Genomic DNA, 20,010 nt, shown 5'->3' on the forward strand with positions numbered 1-20,010 from the left:
ACTACTTTTATTGAGGAGCACCTTGCAAGGCTTTTGGAAGTGGTAGCAGTAACATGTGTTGCATTTTTACTTTGCGCTGCTAGCTTTTCGTGACATGCCAACACTTTCATCTACAGTTGTTAAGTTACAGGATTACAGGCATCCCCCTCACCACCCAAAAGCCTCATTTAAAAACACATTGCTAAATACACAAATCCTCTCAGAAGTTAGGAATTCCATCACTTAGGTCTGCCTGTGCAAAGTATCATCTTCCTTGAGCACATGCACTACTTTGGTTACCTGATCAGATAGGATTCTTCCCCTGAGACCTCTATCTCTGTGAAACACAGAGGGGACAATGCTGACTTAGTGAGCCAGTTACATGCCTCATTTACCTCACCTTTTTTGAGCTTTGCTTTGATGACAGAAACACACATGTTTTCACGTGCTTTTCAATGTTCGTTGCTACAGGTCTCAGAGATTTTCAAGGTAAACCTGAGATACTGTTATTAACCCCATCTTGTAAATGGGAAACTACATCCCAGAAAGATTAATATAAAAAAATGGGAAATCTAGTCTCTAATAGCCAGGGGCTACCTCCAGTTTCATTTCATTTATTCAAAGGGCAGCCCACATTCTGTGTGTAGCACTGGGAAGAATTCAGCATTTCTTCCTGTCATGTCCCAGTAGCTTACAGAGAAAGTGTGGAACTAGTAAACAAGTATGAAAAATTTCGGCTAAATACATTGAGCAATACTGTACAGCAACTCAGTAGCAGAAGTAGGGAAAGAATCTAGCTCTCCAGACCTGCTTTCACCTGCCTTAACCAAAAGATTATCTCCTGTACTTTCTTATCTTCTTCAACTGTTGCAGCATACAAGGCTGGATTAGAACAGATAACAGCCTCCATCACTTCATGACTTTATAGACCTTTACCAAGCACCTACTCTCCAGAGCCAGTTTCTTTTATGAGGCCTAGCTGGAAACATAAAGGCTAAACAGCAGCCCTCCAGAGAGACTAAAGACCAGAGGCAGGAGTCAGAGCATGCAGAAAATGTCTCCTCATCACACCACTCTGCAAAGCTGATGCACTCAGCATAAAACCAACAGAGGGACCCTGGCAGACAGGAAGCCTGCAGCCTGCTTCCAACTTCAGAACAAAGGAATGCTCAGTTGTCTTTGCCACTGCTTATACCACTATCATGCATTCCTGGTAATTAGCATCATGATGATTAGTAACGACAACAACAAATCCCAGTGGCAGCCCCATGGTGGAATCCCTGAAAAGCTAGCAAGGTCCTCTGAGCAATGGTTGAGAATCACTGGAACAAGCTAAAGCTCACAATCCTTTCTGCAGGTTCCAGGGTCCCAAAGACTTCACAAGGGCCACAGATCTTTGACGTTCCCGAGGGCTGAAAATGGCTTGCTTCAAATTCATTTCCCTTTGTGTCTGCCTGATGCTGTAGTGAATGTTCATGTCACTGGAAGTATTTTTTCCTGATGGCAGTGGTATTCTGCCAGCTTGTTAAAACATTTCCAGTGGTCACCCAGTGTGCACTATAGGCTGAATTAATTAACAATCACAATGGCAGAATCATTCTTTTTCTGCTCAGAGGTGTCTCCACACAAGTACCCCACCAGTGTTCCACTTACTTTAATCCTGTGGACAAGGGGAGCAAAAAGAAACACAAAGAGCTCCACTGTGGCCATGGAGTTCTGGAAAAACTTCCTTCTGTTATTCTCCTCCTCATCATTCATGGCGCTGGGCCGGGGATGTCCTGGTGATCCCTGGTTTTCAGCCTGATGGATAAAGGCGCTACTGCTCCCTCCCCAACTAGAGCCTCTGTCTCCTCCGAATCGGTCATTGCTGCAGTCCTGAGGGGCCTCCAGCAGCATCCAGTGAAGAGTGTGAAGAAGCTTTGTTTCAGCTACTCCAAGCTTATCCTGATGTCCTGGATAGAAAAATGCATCACAGTATCTCACAGGGTTTCCATTAATGGTACTCTTGAGACTTTCAGAGCCGCACAGGAAACTGGGCATCCAACGTCCTGATAAGCATTTGAAAATTAAAATTCTGCCATTAAAAGTATCAGCATTCTGTTTCATTATGTTTGAAACCTCCTACTTCACAAGTCTCCATTTACTTCATAACATTTGCAGTTCAGTCCCTGAAATGTCAGTTGCAGGGCAACTGAATGCATGGACATAGAGTGCTCCTAAAAGATGCCAGCTTGACAGTCTTGTCTGTTTGACTCTATTGAATGGCATGTCTCATGAAGCAAATTCCTGCTGAAATCAGTAAAAGAAAGACTAGCAAAGTAAGTTAGATTTGGACCTGGTCCTATCCTTATTATCTGATTGACTTATCTGCTGAGAATCAAACGCATTAGTCTGAATAAAAAGAAAAAGGAGGAAAAAAAATAAGAACTGAAGATATTAAAAGTACCTTGCTGCAATTGGGCACTGCACCATGGCTTGAAAGAAATACATATTCCTTCAAGGAACCCATGCCTGCTGGGTGGTAAGGCTTTTGCTAAAGCTAGTTCTATTATCTCTGGAAAATAACTAGCAAAATATTATTGAACTACTTTGACTCTTCAGCTCACCAGACCATTAACTTCATTGGGGAAGCTCTCATGGGTTACCCTGCTATAAATGAGAACAGATCAAGAAAAGCAATCCACAGAATGAACTAACTGGGATTCTAGGATGTAGAACATGTTGGCACCCTGAGCATCAATCTGTCATATTTTGACTGATAACTTCAGTAATGGAAAAACAAACTCACATGAGCACTAACCTAGCTTGTTTCGGTTGGAGAGCAATGTTGCAGTGCAGTGCAGCACATGCGGGAGCGCAGCTTGGACAAGTTCCCAGCGAGAAATGCTCTGGATGGCTTCAGAGAGAGCTGGAGAAAGGCCATGCAGCTTGTTCTCTACTAAAACTCTTTCAAAAGACTAAAAGTAAGAACAAGAAAAAAAAAGACACTGTATATTTATTTCTGCACATACCTTCTAGTACATACAACATTCTCTTTTAAAAACCTGTAATCTGTAAGTTTTCATTATATAACTAAAGCACACCTTAGAATATTTTTCCTGAAAGACACAGACTGTAGCTAAAGCTCACCAGACATATGGACATACTTGGCTAAGAAATGAATGGGCCACTCAATATATTTCCTGTAATAAAAAAGAATTAAAGCAAGTATCGTGTATATTAGTAAGTGCCGACATCAAGGCAGACTTACAGTTGTGCTGGGTATTAATCTGGCATGCCAATAATCTTGTTGAAAGTCACAGGAGCTAATGAAGCCTGTATTTGTGGAGCTGAGAGCTGGATATTCTTCTCACACATACACACGCTTATTCAGTTTAGTGTAACATAAAGGGCAACCCATTAAAGGTATATGGGCCTTAGGAAATGTTTTCACACCCTGCCACAAAAAATAATCAGTGTACAAAATTTTTTGTTGAACCATGATGTAATGGTTTTGTGAACACTTAAAAGAGCTGATGGCTGCAGCAAGTTCATTATTTCCACCTCAACCAACACAAAATAAGACTATCTGCCTTTGAAATCCCTAAGGAAGTTCCTTACTGCTAGTTGCTCCAACCATTTCGGTAAGTTATTCCTCTGACCAGATACAAAGATCTCATTGTAGGTCAAAAAATAGTTACATTCCTTCACTGTAGTTCCTAAAGCGAAGAAATACATTACTGATAATGCATATCCTTGCTATACACCAGCTTAGCCTCCTGGCTACCTATTTGTTTACAAGCTGTTTCACCAATTTTGTCAGGCTCTGGGCAAACAAGTAACTGTTGGCATTCATGACCTAACGGATGCTTCAAATGCCCTAACTCCAGATTCATAAAGCTTATCCTTCAACACTAGTCATACTGATTTTTCCTGTAAAATTGGAGGGGGGAGGTAATAAGAATAGACTTAATGACAAAGAAGAAAACAAAAAGGGCAGCAGTCATAACCTAGCTCTCCTAAATGACCAGCCACTCCCAGGTGTGGCATACTAACCAGTGGCAACGTGCAGTCTTCTGCATACCTCAGCAGCTACGCACATTTGTTCTCTCAGGTCGCGGCCACATCTGCCGGTGTGGGCAGACATGAGCTCCTCCATCGAGAGGCAGGATGCCCTGGTGCAAGCGTAGAGCCACACCATCGTGGGCTTATAGCATTCCCATAACAGCTCCGCTCTGGCCAGCATGGAGGCAAAGAAACACTGTACTTACAACCTAAGACAGAAACTCCCCAATAGCACCAGGCATAGACAAAGAGAAGGGGAGATGGACTGTATGATTTACACAGATGTATTTGGGGGGTATTCCGAACTGAGTGTGCTTATATATACTAAGCCTGTAGCAACACAAATTGAACCTGAGGAAATACTGACAATCAACATCAGAGCTGCCAACAACCATAAATGTGTAGAAAGTGACACTGCTCACCTACTAGAAACCCCAGGTTCTAGTCAGAAAACTCAATAGACTTTCTTTATGGAGCAATGGCTGAAATTGGAGGGCATTAGTTGTAATATGTGGACAAAAACACTGGTTTCCTGAGGATTAGTCAAAAATAATGTGCCATGGATTACGTTGTCAGCAATGTGTATTTCTTAGCACCAGGATCAGATAACAGGTCTACCAGGGAAAGGATGCCTCAAATCACTCTTGCAGCGATCTGCTGGGGGCCACATTGTCTACAAAGGGAAACGGTCTCCTGCCATTCATTCCTATCGGTTCAGGAATGGGGGAAACATGAAGGGATGGCCGATGCTTGGAAAGCCTTGGCAGGTGAGGGAGCGAAGTACTCGTTGGAAGGTCTCAGTATACTGTTCCATTCAGGAACTACGAAGTCATCGAACCACAGTAGCAGTCAAGAGCACATTAGTATAAAGACAACAGAGGTCTAGAAGAATTATCCCAGACAAGGTTACCTAACAAAAACGGGGAACAAAGCAGCAAAGTGTCCCCAGAAGCAAGACAAGAGGTGCAGGGTTAATGCATGATTACAAAAAACACAAAGTCTGAAAGAGCCAGTGAAAGACATGAGATTTTATTTATTTTTGTCAAAAGGGGACAGGATGCCACTCCTTATTTGTTGCTCCAGCCACACACTCCCACCTCTACTCATGCATCAGCTCTAGGGCTCACTGAAGCCTTCATTCAGCCAAGTCAAGCCTCTACACAAGCCAAAATGAAGCTCAGCATAGAGGTAAGTAATTTCTACCAGGTTAGTGAGCTGAATTAGCTCACTGAAAGGCCTGCCAAGCACCAGTGCTGGCCTAGGCTTATCGAAAGAAATTATCTTCTCACCTCTAGTAGAAAAGCCAAACCATAAGCTCACACTTCAGTACAGTGACAAAGCTATTCAGTTTACAGAGCAAGGGGAGGAAAAAAAAATAATCATTGTGAGCAGCAACACTATTCTGAAGCGTGATGGAAAACACGTTGTTGCTCTCTGGCTTTCCATTCAAGGTCTCATTCACGGGTACTTCAATGGCATCAGGGAGAAAGTCCTCCCACAGCTGCCTTCTGGAAGCTCTGGCCCACATTCTGCATACTTCAGAAACTCAGGAGGAAGCCAAGAAGTCTGCAGTTAGGTCTTTAAATTAGGCTTGTATTCACCTCAACATTTTGGGTTTCTGAGCCACATGAAGCTTTTCCTACATGGTTAGCCACAAGATTCCTCTGTTCTTTCCTGGCCTGAGCAGAAAGCTAAATATATTTCTGTACCACAATGAAAGATTAGCTTCCAGAACAGCATATGTCATCACAAGCATCTGAGACAGAAGTACTGTATGTTGCCAGAAAAATGCTAACACAAAGGCTACTGTATGGAAATCACCAAGTGTCCCTGTGTGCTACAGGCACTGGCTGGTACACAATTGCCACTGTGCATGTACTGTCAGCACGGAACCTGGTTGGCATCAATCCCCACACTGATAACTGTCACAAGCAGCCCAACAAGAACATGCAGTTCTTTGGACAAGTGTTCCCATGGGATTTGCCTGGAGTTCTCCATAAAGCTCCAGCTCACAGCAGCTTCTGCCCACACCAGATGTTCAAGATGCAAGGCCCTGGGTTAGCATTTGCTCCTGTAGAGCCTCCCTTTTGGTATGCTATGGCTCTACTCTAACTTTCAGGACGTGCTACAGAGAATATACAGAGATTAAGATGAAAGACCTAATTTTCACCCCACATGCACTAGGCAACTGCTACTACAGCTGAGAGGAGTTACATGCTTCAATGAGAAGGCTGAATGAGAATGTCTCAAGTAAGCTCCCTGTAAGTCAGTCAGAAGAGAGATATTGTCATGCTATGGGTATGTCTGGAGCTGCAGCCTCAGGGCTGCTGCTTGGCTAAGAGAAGTTGCCTACTTATAGCAAGCTTGTCCGTGCCTGCAACACCCCACGTGCCAAAGGAGGATAAAGAACATCTGCCAAGGTGGTAGTGAGGGAAGTCAGTGTTATGCCTTGGCTGGAGAAAGGGCAGCCCCTTTCAGCAGTGCTCTGTGTGTGTGTTCAGCTCCCCTGGGGCCACTTACACAAGCATTTTTCCTTTTACCCTGGTGATGCCATCTGTTTTCACAGGGATTGGCGGTCAGTCTTGTCTGGCTGCCTTCCCACTGCTGCTGTTCTCCTTTTACCTTCTTCTCCACCAAGAACCAAAGGGACTGTCAAATACCTTGTGATCAGGGTCAGCCTGTGTGTCACTTTGCTGCTGGAATGGGAACAGGTAGCTGCCTGAAGAAGCCTAGATGAGCAGAACAGGACAGAGCAGACTCTGGCTGGGCTTTGCCATGGTTTCCTATACAGCTTTCCTCGAGTCACGTGAACTTCCCCTGCTCTAAGCCCAGGGGAGCTGTACCTGCAGCAAACTGCATAAGGCAGCAAGGGTTCAGCCAGGCCTCTAGCCCCTACTAGACTGCCAGGACCTTGGGAAGCTCAGCACCCCCCTGTTCCAGATGAGCTGCAGGTTTCCTCCAGGGAAGTAGCCCTAGAGGATCTCACTTGAAAAAAAAAAAAAAGGCAGTAAGCTACGAGAGCGGGGCCCGGTGCTTAGCCTGGTGTATGTACAGAAGGACCCTGGCAGAGACAGAGAGAAACTATTAGTGCTTCTTGAACCAGACTTCTGTCCTCGGAGGGAACCTTATTGCCCTGTTCTTCCAAAGGTCAGGCTGCATCATGGTGGAAAGCAGAGACCATTGCTGAAGTCACTTCAGACTGACTGAAAAGAGCTTGAAATGCAGGCAGACACTATTGTCAGTCTGGGGAAGGTCCTCTGAGTAGGGGACAGTTCCTAGAAAGATCTAAAACATTAATCTAGGAGTTCATGGCACAAGGGGTGGTAAGGCTCCATTGTTTACTAAACATAGTAATAGTACAAACATTGACAAGCAATGAAACACAGATGCCAAGCATTTTATTTACAGAAAATTCCCGTGTTCAAAAACTCAGTTTTCTGCAACCATGTCCATTGGCTAGATAAAATAAAGGTGGCCTCTTTTTAAACTTTGTTCCATATCTATCCTTTAATCATTCATAACAACAAAACTTATTACTACATTTGCAAAAACAAGTAAAAAAACAGAAAAGAGGTAAACTTTGAATTTGCAGGATCCTCCAGAAAATTTTTGGGTTCTTCCATGCTCAATGCATTCCAGAGTAAAAGAATTTAAAACATATCCTTGAGTCCCTTACCCTCACCCCCAAAAAATGCATTACCTTTGTACAGCGCTCACACATGTTCCTGTGAGGTCATTTACATCTTTGACTCATGCACATTAGGAATGACATTGTGTCAGGGCAGAACTTCAGAATGGGGAGAAGGAAGAACATTAAATCCATACTGAGGCACAAGTGCATTTAGACAGCGTAAGACAATGGGGAGGGGGGGCAGTATTTGTCTTCAGATTAAAAGCTATTATTCATAGACCAATTGAAGTCAGTGTGATTATTCAGGTAAGGAAAACAAGGCTATGAAAAAGCTAGGTTTTTTCTCAAGTATTAAAGTATAAAGCAAAGCTCAAAGAAGCAATGCAATCTGCTCTTGCAGACCAGATGCTGTACTCACTGAATCTAGGCCTCCAGCATCTGCTTCCTCAGTGCACAATATGCAGCAAATTCTACTACAGCAAGCTTAGAGCCAAGAATAATAATAGAATACTGCACAATGTTGTGTCATATGCATTGTCAGACAGTTAACAGCCTATAGACTTGCCCAGAACAATTTTGGCTAGAGAATTTTAAAAGGACAGATCATATAACAGGTGCACAGTATATTTAGGCACACTAGTCAATACAGTGGTGTTAGATAGTCAGCTTGATGTTTCAAAAGACAAGCCAACTACCTGTCAAGTTTCTGGAACTCTCACCCATGCACACAGCACTCTGCTACCCCACTGGGGTAGGTGTTGGTGTGGGCAGACATTCCTGTGCATTGGCAGGGACAGCAAACTGATGAGCAAAAGAAGGTGGCAGATGCAGCAGCTCAGGCTGTAACCCATCAGTTGCTCAAAAGTAAGCCCTACCTTTGAAAGCTTTCTACCATAATTTAATGATTATGTTAAGAATTGGAGAAGAATCAAGTTCTCCTTCATCCAAGGGGTGGAAATGGATTGGATCTTCATGAAATGCATTTTTCCAGAGCTTCTTTTCCCTTGGCTGAAGCGTGTGATTTATTTTGTCTTGCAGTTGGGGGGGGTGGGGGGTGGGGGGGGGGGTTTGTTTGGTTGGGTTTTATTTTGGGTTTTTTGGGGTATTTGGGGGTTTTTTTTACACTTAGTAAATTCTGATATGTGCTCATAGAAGAAAGGTGCTTTAGAATCAGCCTGGGGGACATAGAGGAAGACCTGATGCCAACAGCACAGCATGAAGCACAAGGAAGTCACAGACAAATAGGTACATCATGGAGAATGCACAGAGAAGGGAGCTCTGTCCCTCTACCCAACAGTAACAGACATTAGCTCACAGGTGGGGCCACAGCCTCAGATTATAGGTGCTTCAAGGCATGGCTCCTGCATACTGCTGAGACCGCTGGTAAAGGACATAAGGCAACAAGCTCCATTTTCTAGCCTCTGAACAACCATGAACTGTCAATGGTATAAACCAGCGATGATGCTTTTTGCTCCATGTGCCAGAATTGCAATACATTTTACTCATGAACATACTAAGCCAGCAGTCCTCTATCAGTACTTGGTATCTAGCAATAACCCTGAAAAATTTATGGATTTCTTAGAAGAAAATTAGTCAGCAGCAGCTAGGGCTTCTCCAGCTTAATATCTTGTGAGAAGGAAGGCAGTAAATTGCTGCAGAGAGACCTAAGTACTTTAAACTATTAAGATACACGTCCAGACCAAGTTTTTCCAGTCTGTCAAGTTTGGCTGCAACTGCTTAATGTACTTTAAGTCATCCAAAGATCAGCAACAGTTCAAAGAATTCTGAACTTCCCTAGATACCCATCTTACTTGAACTTGCTGCATGCCTTCCCTTTCTCCTCCCTTTAGACAACAGATTGAGGTTTCATTCAAAATACAGTTAGAAATAAGAGTTATTAGTATCTGCATAATAACCTCTTTTTAAGACATGCTCCCTCTATTTTCCAGTAAAGGAGGTATTTTCATCTTGCACAATGGTAAAAGTATTGTTTAAAGCCTGTTAGTAATGTTTATATTTTCAATATTTTAAGTCTAAAAAAACTCCAGTAATCGCAAACTGAAATTACATCAATCTCATCTGAAAGCACATACGCACATGATGAACTGCAAGTTTAGACCCAGATTATCATAGCTGAGTCTGCCCATACCATTATTTACTTTATTTAATTACTAATTAGTTCAATTACTAATATCCAAATCAATATATTTTTGTTGTGTCTAGAGATGCATACGATATCCAAATTCTCTAGATGGGAAAAGGTTTCAAATCCTTCATGTGATAAAAGTACAAAATTAAGCTGAATGGACTAAATCCACTTCTGGCATAAGCTAAGAAGCTTGCTGATCAGCCACCATGGTCAGATCAAGTTGCATGAAAAGTTAGTTACTAGTAAGAGTTGAAAAAGAGAAACATGTACATACCACACAGGAAGCTTCATATTGTTTCCCCAGTTTAGGCCTTAAAAATGCACTGAAGGAAGGGAGAAAAAGCATTAGAGACCCAGTACGTCAAGTGTGGATTTTGCTCAGTTATTTTTAGTTTTTTTCTCATGTCAGAAGGTTGGCAAAAGGCTGAGAAACTTAATGTAAAGGAAGACATAAGGCCAAAACAATGTTCAGATACCTGTTGATGACATCTGACAAAACACTGTTACCTTTTCTAGAAGACAAGTACCCACACTGATATGCCAAGAGGTAGTTAATCCACCCTCAAGAAAGTCCTGTTCCCCATGCATAAAATCTTCCATCAGACAGTTTTCAGCCGTTTTACCTCAGTGAAAGATTTTCAATATATTCTGTTTAAAATGTGTTAAATATTACTGAACTTTGCCTTGCCTCTATTTTAAGCCAGAGATCAATTTGCCAGTTTTGTGTTAGGTATTTTCCTCCACAACTGCTGATGTGGAAGGCCTGTGATGAAATGCAGGCCTGTATCCTGTAGGTAGAGAACACCCACCCTCTACTGTCATTCCCCTCCAGAATGGGATCAGAGTTAAATATTTAAAAAAATTAATCAGGTTACCTTATTACAGCTTTTTTTTTTTTTTTTGGAGGACACTGAAACTGTGGAATAAAGGGATTTTGCGACTAAGGCCTTAAATTGGAGCCACAACCTTCAAACCTTCCAACCTCCCCCCACAGCCTCTGCAATGTTTTCAGTTTAGAATTATGTTAAGACAGGATTCACAAAGTACATAAAGTCCCAGCCATACATCCAGCTTGCCCCTCACACATCATTACTCTCCAATCCAATGAAATAAGGTGAGACTTTGACATATCTGTTTGCATGCTGACCTCTCAAAACATAGATTACACTTCCAGAACGGCTGCAAATACAGACACAAGCAAAGCTGCAAGTCTGGTGCAGCACTGAGGGGTGCTGCTTCTGGTACCAGAGCTCCAGGAGTCCTCTTAAAAGTGGGGGTTGGGGGGACAGAGGACAGGGAGGAGGGGAGAGGTGCATAGACACACATACACATGGATGTTTTAAAGTCAAATGAAGAAGCTGCCTGGGACCGCCAGTAGGTTAAGCTGCCTCCAGTCCTTCCCCCATCCCCAATACACACAGATTGCTCTTTATTGAGTGCAAAGAGAGCAGCTTGTTTCACGCCTTCATGTTGCAGCTGCAGTAACCGCTTCCTCCCCGCCACTGGGCAGCAGCTGGCTGGCCTGCCCCCCCTCCCCACTTCCACTGCCCTGTTGCAGCTGTATCCCAAGTACCCAGGGCTTGCTGCTCTTACCTGGTTTGCCTCCATAGGAAGGTCTGGATGGGCAGAGGGATGCCACGGCCGCTCTCCTGCTCCTGGCCCTCCGAGCTTTTCCTTTTCACCATGATGCTGATAACAGCTGCTGCCGTGAGCCAGTCTTAGCAGACGTACCAGCCGGGCTCTCCCATGGCTGCCTCTTTGCTCTCCGTAACTCTTTACCCTCTTGCCTTCACCCTCTGCAGCCCACCCCCTCCCTCCCCTCTAACACCTCCCTTCAGTTTTGCTGGTGCAAAATGGCTGCAGAAGGCAGGGAGGAAATTAGGGGAGCGAAGATGTCCGCGTCCCTCTGCTTCCTCCCTGCCTTCAGCACCTCCCTCTGTGGACAGCTCCCAGCACCGAGAGCCGCGCCGGCAGGCGGTGACAGGGGAGGGAGGGCGGGTGGCGCGGGGGCGGGGGAGGCACCACCCCGGCCCGCCCCGCCGCTCCCGGGCCTCCCGCAAAACTTCCAGCGCCCGGGAAGGGGTGCGGGGCTGCTCCTCCCGCCGGCCCCGGAGCAACAGGGCCTCTGCCGCCTCTCCCTCCCTCGGGCGCGGCGCGCACCGCGGGAAAGTTTCGAAGCCGCGCCGACCCGCAGCGAGGGGAAGATGCAGAGCAGCCGAGAACCGGTGGGGTCAGGAGGCGTCTCCTTCCCTCCCTCCCTCGCCACCCGCCTGCAGCAGGGAGAAGTTCAAATAGGCTGCTCCTGCAAATCGGGTGGAGTCTGACCAAGCTCCCCCACAACCTCGGAGGAGCAGAAATGAAAGAGGGCTTTTCGAGGTGCCGGGGAGTTCATCGATAGTTTAAAAGGCCAAGTTCCCGTCCTTGGATCTACGAAGGCAGGAGCCCTCAAAGCGTCTGATACAGCACGGAGCAAGGCTGTTAAACGGGGAGATACTCTTTTATCTCAAGAGTGGGGAGAGACAGGAAGCAAGCAATAAACCCTCTCCGAAAGTGAAGGTTGGTGGTAGGAGCAGGGGAAGTTTGGGGTAGTTATTCCATGGGTTTTTCTTACGCAGAAAGAGTTGAGACAGACGTGGAGAGGATGGTGAGTGCCAAAGCAGATTTACTTGTGTTTCCAACTAGACACCAGACTGATTTGACTAATACAAAGATATATTTGAGTCAGGTTTCTCGGAAATATTTCTCAGTCATCGTTAGATTAGCTCTCCTTACATAGATAAAGATATCAGAAGATAGTACACTACTACAAAAAAAATCAATAGAATAAAATGAAAGACCCATGCAAGACCACCCTTATCAGATAGTTTTTCACAAAAAAATTTGTGATATTCCATTGCTTATATAAAAAGATTGCAAGTTTAAAGAGAGATGCTCCAACAAGCCAAGGCCATATTTCTTTCTGTCTTTCAATCTTCCTGCTTAATGTTAGGCACTTAAAGACTCGCCGAGGTCATTCCTTCCTGGAACAGGAGCTGAACTGGTCAACACCACCTTTTTCCTCCTTATGGGTACTTTGAGAAACAGGTTTGCTGAAAACCCAGTGCCACTACTTTAATAATCTGCATTTACTCCCACTTGGGATAAAGTTTTTTCTGGTGCCCAACCCAATACTTCCTTGCAGTGACTTAGGCTGGTCTTGATCTCCACTCCTGGAGAACAGGACCCTATGTGGTCTACATTTTCCTAAAACCCCCCTCTTGCACAAAAGGAGTACTAAGACAGTTAATTAGAAGGTAATCTGTTAAATAAAACCTAAACAATACAACCACAAATTTTTAAATAATTAAAATCACTAATCTACCTGAGTGCTGAAATGCTAAACTAGTTGGTTTTCTTTGTCTTGTTTGGTTGGGGTTTTTGCTAGCAGTAACTTTTTCTGCTGGTGCACAGAAGTAAGGCCTTTTTATTCACAGGATTAGCTTGCTCGGACAGGAAAGTTTTTAATTACTATTTTCTTTCCTTCAATTAAGTGAGGTCAGACAGGAAAAAATAATCTTGATTTCTAAAATCTTATGAGAACTAACTACAGAGAGAAGACGGTTAAAACAAATTACTTCTAAATGCAAGGTATGTATTAGTTTCCCTACTCCACATCCCCTCAATGGATCCAGGACTTTTTATACAAAGCCTTCTTATTTGGAAAACAAATTTGAGTTTTAATTCCTGCCAGCATGCCTCTTGACAGTCAGAAGTGAAACACAACGCAGTAGGAGTGATAAACTTATTTTTAAAAAACAGCTTTTTCCAGTCCTGTAACGTGTTATGAACTTACTGAATAAAGCATAACCTCAGTTAGCAACAAATCTGAAGTCTAATTTTATTTGGAGTTTTAGTAATTATCAAGCAGGAGAATCGCTCTTCTTCCAAGAAAAGTATAAGGACTAAAGAAAGTTTTAACGCTATTTGCAATTAAAGAAAAAAAGAAAAAACAAACAACTGAACTGATCTGTTAAGGCCTCAAAAAGTGCAAGGTCAGTGTCTTCCTCATGGACATTCACAATATGAATAGCTGGAACTCGTAGCTTCACCACAGTTAAGAGGATTGCTAACCCTCAGCCAGGGATGAGGGTTGCAGGCTAGGGATGGTTTATGTGGATGTTATTTTAAGTGTCATCTAGATTCACCCTCAAAATTAGTGCCATTGGGCATTTTAGTCAGTTATAATATTGAACTGGTTTGAGTTTAAGACACTTGCATTCTCTCAGTAACTGGTAAGCACAGTTCAGATCTGGGTTTTGTTTGTTTTGTTTTGTTTTTTAAATGGGTGTCTCTCTCCATTCCTGCATTCAAGAAGTAGTCATTTACAATAGCTTCCAGTTTGCTGCTCTAAGCTTACTATTCCCATGCTCTGCTACACAACAGGAAACACAAAACCAAAAATGAGCACTGCAGCTTGCTTGCAGAATACAGCCAAAATCTCCTACGAATTCTCCTGATTGACAGGGACACCAGAGGCACTTGGTGTGGTCAGTCCAGGGCAGCTGCTTAGGGGTAAACAGACAGGGATGAAAATGTGAACACAAAGCTCCACAAAAAAACAAGTTTAGTAGGAAAACAATGGCATTCATTGGTTTCAAACCTACCCAGGTAAACATCATTGCTGCCCCTGAACAGAGGCATTCCTAGAGAGCAGAGTTTGGAAGCTCACTAGCAGCACTTCACCGAGGGGAATCCAAACATCCTCTCTTCCTCTCTTTGGTCAGAAGAGGAGCAGGAGTGGAGCACACACGAAGCAACTGCACGCTAGCTCCACGTCTGTCAGTGTTAACTATCACTCTGTCCTGGTTTCAGCAGGGATAGAGTTAATTTCCTTTCTAGTAGCTGGTACAGTGCTGTGTTTTGGATTTAGGATGAGAACAATGTTGATAACGCACCGATGTTGTAGTTGTTGCTAGGTAATGCTTACACTAGCCAAGGACTTTTTAGTTTTCCATGCTCTACTGACTGAGAAGGCTGGAGGTGCACAAGAAGCTGGGAGGGGGCACAGCCAAACTGGCCAAAGGGACATTCCATACCATGTGACGTCACACGCAGTACATAAACTGGGGAAAGCTGGCCGGGGGGGCCGCTGCTCGGGGACTGGCTGGGCATCGGTCGGCGGGTGGTGAGCAATTGTACTGTGCATCACTTGCTTTGTGTATTATTATTATTATAATATTATTATTACTATAATTTTATTTCAATTATTAAACTGTTTTTATCTCAACCCACGAGTTTTTCTCACTTGTGCTCTTCCAATTCTCTCCCCCATCCCACCGGGTGGGGGGAGTGAGCGAGCGGCTGCGTGGTGCTTAGTTGCCGACTGAGATTAAACCACGACAGAAAGCAGGAGGACAATATACTAGTACCTCTGCCTGGCTTTCTGTTACTTCCTTGAAGGACTTGAAGAAATTTTTTACGCTGAGGGTGGTGAAACACTGGCACAGGTTGCCCAGAGAGGTAGTGGATGCCCCATCCCTGGAAACATTCAAGGTCAGGCTGGACGGGGCTCTGAGCAACCTGATCTAGTTGAAGGTGTCCCTGACCATGGCAGGGGGGTTGGACTAGATGACCTTTAGAGGTCCCTTCCAACCCAAACTATTCTATGATTCTATGACTCTTTAGGAGAAACAAATAGCTTTGAAGTACAGTATTATTTTCCTTACTCTTTCTTTGTGCATAGCCAGCACCTTGCCCTGTCACACAGCCATTATCAAGTGGAGCTCAGGTAGCCCAACAGACACTGAGAGGAAATTGTATAGCTACTACCTTGTAGTAATCAAAAATGTAACTGCAAATTGCAGTTCTAGTCAAACTTGCCATTCTGAGTCCAGAATATTGCTCCCCAACAACATGCAGCCATAAATGACACCTAAATCCCTCTGTTGGTACAGAAGTTTGAAGTTACAGAACTTCTGATGCAAAACAAATCAGAGAGCAAAGAAAAAACTATCAACAGCTGGCACTGTCATAAGAACTGCAGTCACAAAGATGCAGATACTCCAATCCAGCCAGGCTGTGACCAGCACTAAACCCAGGAGGTGGCAAAGGTGGTTTATATTAGTTTGACAGCGGCTAGAGGCCAATTTTGTTCTTGCCTTGTTTGGGAGACAACACACACACGCTCACCCACCACAAAAGGCACACAAAGCTGAAGTGATCTGTACCTATGTAAGTGAAGCAGCTTGCAGCTTGGGAATTGCATGTGTAAGAGAAGAAGGAACTTTACAGCCTTGAAGATTTTACTTATCTCTGTACTCAACTTCTGCTTGCAGCAGAGGCTTTCAGATTCACAGTCAGCATTTGACTGTACCTAAATACTAACGCTGCAGTGGGTGCTGCAAAGAGAAAATCCTCCAAATCAGTCCCCTGCTTTCCCTTACAGTGGGGACAGAGAAGAAGCAAGCAAACTCTTCAAGAAGGTCATTATAGTAGGACAACACCAAGCTGTCCTGAAAATTCACCTGTGCTCTGTTCACTAGGCTACACTGGCATCTTGGGCTGGCACAGAAACACAGGTCTGTCTACCTGCAAAAAGACCAAGACTAGTGCAAGAAGTCACTGCTTTCAGGAAGCAGGCGTGGGGAAGGGCGGAGATGGTGTCATTAGCTCTTCTGTACTCCAGCAATTCCCGGCCCACCCAAGTGCTTGGGCACAAAAGATCCCATGACACTATTTTTCCATTTCTTCTCTTACTACAGGCAGCATCAGTCTGCCATCCCCCCAAATCACATGATTGTGCTTGATCACTGCTTTATTCATCGCGCAGTTGTTTACGCATCCATCACAGTAGGATTCAGTCTTGATCCAGAAACAGTCAAAGCTGGCAGCATGCCACAGAGTGGGAACACTGGGCAGAACCTGAGCATGAAGCCCCCACTCTACACAGGACTGCCCAGAGCAGGGAACTGCTCTAAACCTCACTGTCTCGCACTTGTTTTCATGCTGATGCTCTCCAAGTCCCCAGCCTCAGTGCCTGCCACACATGCTCCTAAGTATTCATACCTTTAATTTATCTGTTACTCTCTTTGTGCAGAAAGAACCAGAATCCAAACTCTCAGGAGTATCTCGAGCCATGCAGTTGTGCAGCAGCTTTTCCAAGAGCAAAGCTGTAAACAACCCCTAACTGTACACCCAGTGCAGAGAACAAAGACAATTGTTTGGCACACTCCTGACAGCTTAGTCCTCCATAAGCTGGCAGCGTGCTTTCGGACTTGGCTGAAAGGACCCATGCTGAAGACCCTTTCCCTCCTGGGACAACCAGTCACAAAAAGTCAGCACTGATGGATGCCACTCATTTTACCCTCTCTCATATGGGTCTGTCAGGTAGAAGCAAAAGTTATTCCTTCATTTTCCATTTCTCTTTCTAGGAAGTCTTCGGACCTTGTTAAGTCACTACACTAGAACACAGCAAGAGCATCAGCAGAGAGTGGGCACAGAGGGATATTTCATTGGCAGTATTGTATACGCTGTCATTTACATCAGCATAAAGAGCGGGTCAAAGGCTGCTGTTTCGACATGGCAACTGTATACATCCTCTTTGCACTATCATGAACTACACAAGATAGAAGTATAGGGGAGTTTAAAACAAAGGCCTGATTCTCTCCTTCCCGGGTGTTTTGTAAAAATTAAAGAATCCTAGGAAAGCTCTGTTTTTTCTTTAAGGGCTTTTAAACTCAGCATGAAAACATTTCACCCGAGGTTCTTCAGAAGTCTCATTCACAGCTCTTCTTGCCAGCCTTGCTCAAAGACAGCACAACTATGTGTTCAGAAACAAGGATAAATGAACCCCTAAAACTACCAGGTTTGCTGCTGTTGCTACGTGAATTTGGGCAGGAGCAGACTGTAGTCTAGCTGGATCAGATTCCATAAGGACAAGACAATCAGATATTTAATCCTTGGGCCACATTTAGCTGGAGTCAGTAGGAGTGGCATAGCACTCATGCATCCGAGAATCCTATTTCAATACAGAGCAGAAACACTGATCCGCTACAGTCACCGCAGAAGAGTTCTTGCCTTTGCATAATGTTCAAGCAACAAATCATATTCACAGAGCCATTTAATTGCAATTGAATACATAATAGGTACAGGTTATGCTCCAACTCGATAAGGCAGGGAGAGATGGAACAAAATCCTTGAGATGACATAGGGGGTCTCTGGACAAGACTGGGGGAAAAAAAAAAAAATATCCAGCTTTCACTCTCAGGGTATCACACCACCCCTTGGATCAGGACTCCCCAAGCTCTGGGATGTGACTGCTTTGGTAGCAGCTGCAAAACTTTTACTTCCTTTTGGGAAAAAAGACAACAAACCTCCTCCCCCCCAAAGCCCACCCCACCCCAACACCTTTTTCACCTTCTTCCTGGAGAATAAAGTGGGGATCTCTTGTTCCACTGAGTTACCAAACATGTCTTCCTCTCCATTGCTCAGAAGAGAGCTGCGAACTGCCTGCACCACATGCTTCTCCTTCCAGAACAAGGGGGCTCACACAAGCCAGGTTTGGGAGCCCCTCCATCAGGGCCACGCTACCTTTTGCCTTCAAAGCAGCAACTGGGACTTCTGCGTGGCCACACACCTCTAGGTGAAAGGCCTTTTGTCTGCCACTCTGATCTGATCCATTTCTCTGACTCACCCACCTGTTTTTTCTACCATGTTCCTGTACAATGCAAGGAGTACCCCATGAGCTGTGATAGGCACAGGATGGACAGATCCTCTGTACATCTAGCAAACATTATAGCGGGATACCTGGGCTTCCCTCACTTTCAATAACACTGTAGTTAATCAAGATTTTATTCACAGCTTGTACTCACCTCAGTGCTCCAACATCACAATCCGTTAGCAAATTATAAAAACACATCACCTACCACATGCTGCTAATAAGACATAACAATCATAGAAATATCACCTCTTCTTCATTCACTTTGAAAGGAAGAAACAGGTTCTTACCAGCTGTCCTCAACCATTGCTCTAGCTGTGAATGCTTAAATCAGGATTTACCCTTTTGTTCTCAACCTCTTGATCCTTTTCCTTTTAGCAGATGATACATTAGTTCTGCCTTGTGCCTAAGCACCCTTAGGAGGGTGCTTCTAATGGATAATTAACAGCACTTAATTATTCCTCCAGGTAGTTTGACTGCATTTATTTATGAATATGGCAGCATTATGTGAAAAGTCCAGCTTGCTCAGGGGCTGGGAAACTTAAGGCAGTCTACTCAGTTGTATCTCCCTCCTACTGCTCAGGCTCCCAGCCATCTTCAGAGGATTCTTCTTCTGTTAGCAAGTCCCACTGCTGATATCCAACTCTGCGTAATATGCAGAGCTCACACAGTAGCTGATACTGAAGCTCTCATTTCACTTGTGTCATTGCATCCACATCTGCGTGGCACAGGCTTGAAACCCCTCCAGGGCATGCATCAGAGCAGGAGGCATCAGAAGCAGCCTTGCTTGAGCAGGCAGTGCAAGGGGAGGAAAGCCTGAGAGGTGAGGCTTCCCCATTTCCTCACACCACAGCCCCATGCTGAGAAGGCACCTGGTCCACACAGGTGGTTTGGGCCAGCACACATTTTCTGGGGTATTTCTTTGTTCCACCTGCAACACAGAGCTGCACTTCCTCCCTGACCTGAGCTAAGGCAGGGGTTTAAGCACCCACCAAGGGACCCAAAATAACAAACTGCTTCAAGCAGGCCTCAACCTTTGGGCTGTTTCCCCATTAGTTTTCAGGATGACTCCAAGAGCTCATCACCCACAGCTCCCATTACCTTTGGTCCACATGACCCCACTATCCTCAACAGGCTCCAGGGAGCCGGCCCTGACCATGCTCATCCATCACTGCCGGCCAGGCTGAGCCCCTCACGGAGGGCCAGGGCGCTCCCTGTGGCTGTGAGGGGAGGGAGCGCTGCGCCAACACCTCACGATACCAAACCAATGGCTGCTCGGCAACCGTTAGCGGCTCTGTGATATTTATAGCCCGCTGGAGCGTGCGCCCCCCTGCGGGCACGAGGCAGCCGTTGGCGGTACAAGCCGTGCTGGGTGGTGGGGCGGGGCAGTGGCCGTCATTTCCCTGACAAGGGATGCTCTGGGGAAGGGGGTGGCAGCCCTCAGCCCCACCGTCCCTCATGGCATCAGGCTCATCAAGGGCAGCAGCTCCTGCCTGACGGAGGAGGGAGGGA

General features: G+C 44.9%; 1 protein-coding gene across 5 annotated transcripts in view; it reads right to left on the minus strand.

The window, feature by feature from the left end:
* Window positions 1-11,581, minus strand: part of UNC80 (unc-80 subunit of NALCN channel complex) — a 136,309-nt gene extending 124,728 nt beyond the window's left edge. For all 5 annotated transcript variants that reach the window (XM_076342132.1, XM_076342130.1, XM_076342129.1 and 2 more), the window contains exons 1-4: window positions 11,397-11,581; window positions 10,078-10,126; window positions 2,780-2,936; window positions 1,633-1,931 (exon numbers count right to left, since the gene is read on the minus strand). In XM_076342132.1, coding sequence (XP_076198247.1) covers window positions 1,633-1,931; window positions 2,780-2,936; window positions 10,078-10,126; window positions 11,397-11,488 — 597 coding nt within the window. In that variant the 5' untranslated portion in view covers window positions 11,489-11,581. The remainder of the gene's footprint in view (window positions 1-1,632; window positions 1,932-2,779; window positions 2,937-10,077; window positions 10,127-11,396) is intronic.
* Window positions 11,582-20,010: the final 8,429 nt, after the last annotated feature.

Source organism: Aptenodytes patagonicus, chromosome 6, assembly GCF_965638725.1.
Source record: "Aptenodytes patagonicus chromosome 6, bAptPat1.pri.cur, whole genome shotgun sequence".
NCBI lineage: Eukaryota > Metazoa > Chordata > Aves > Sphenisciformes > Spheniscidae > Aptenodytes > Aptenodytes patagonicus.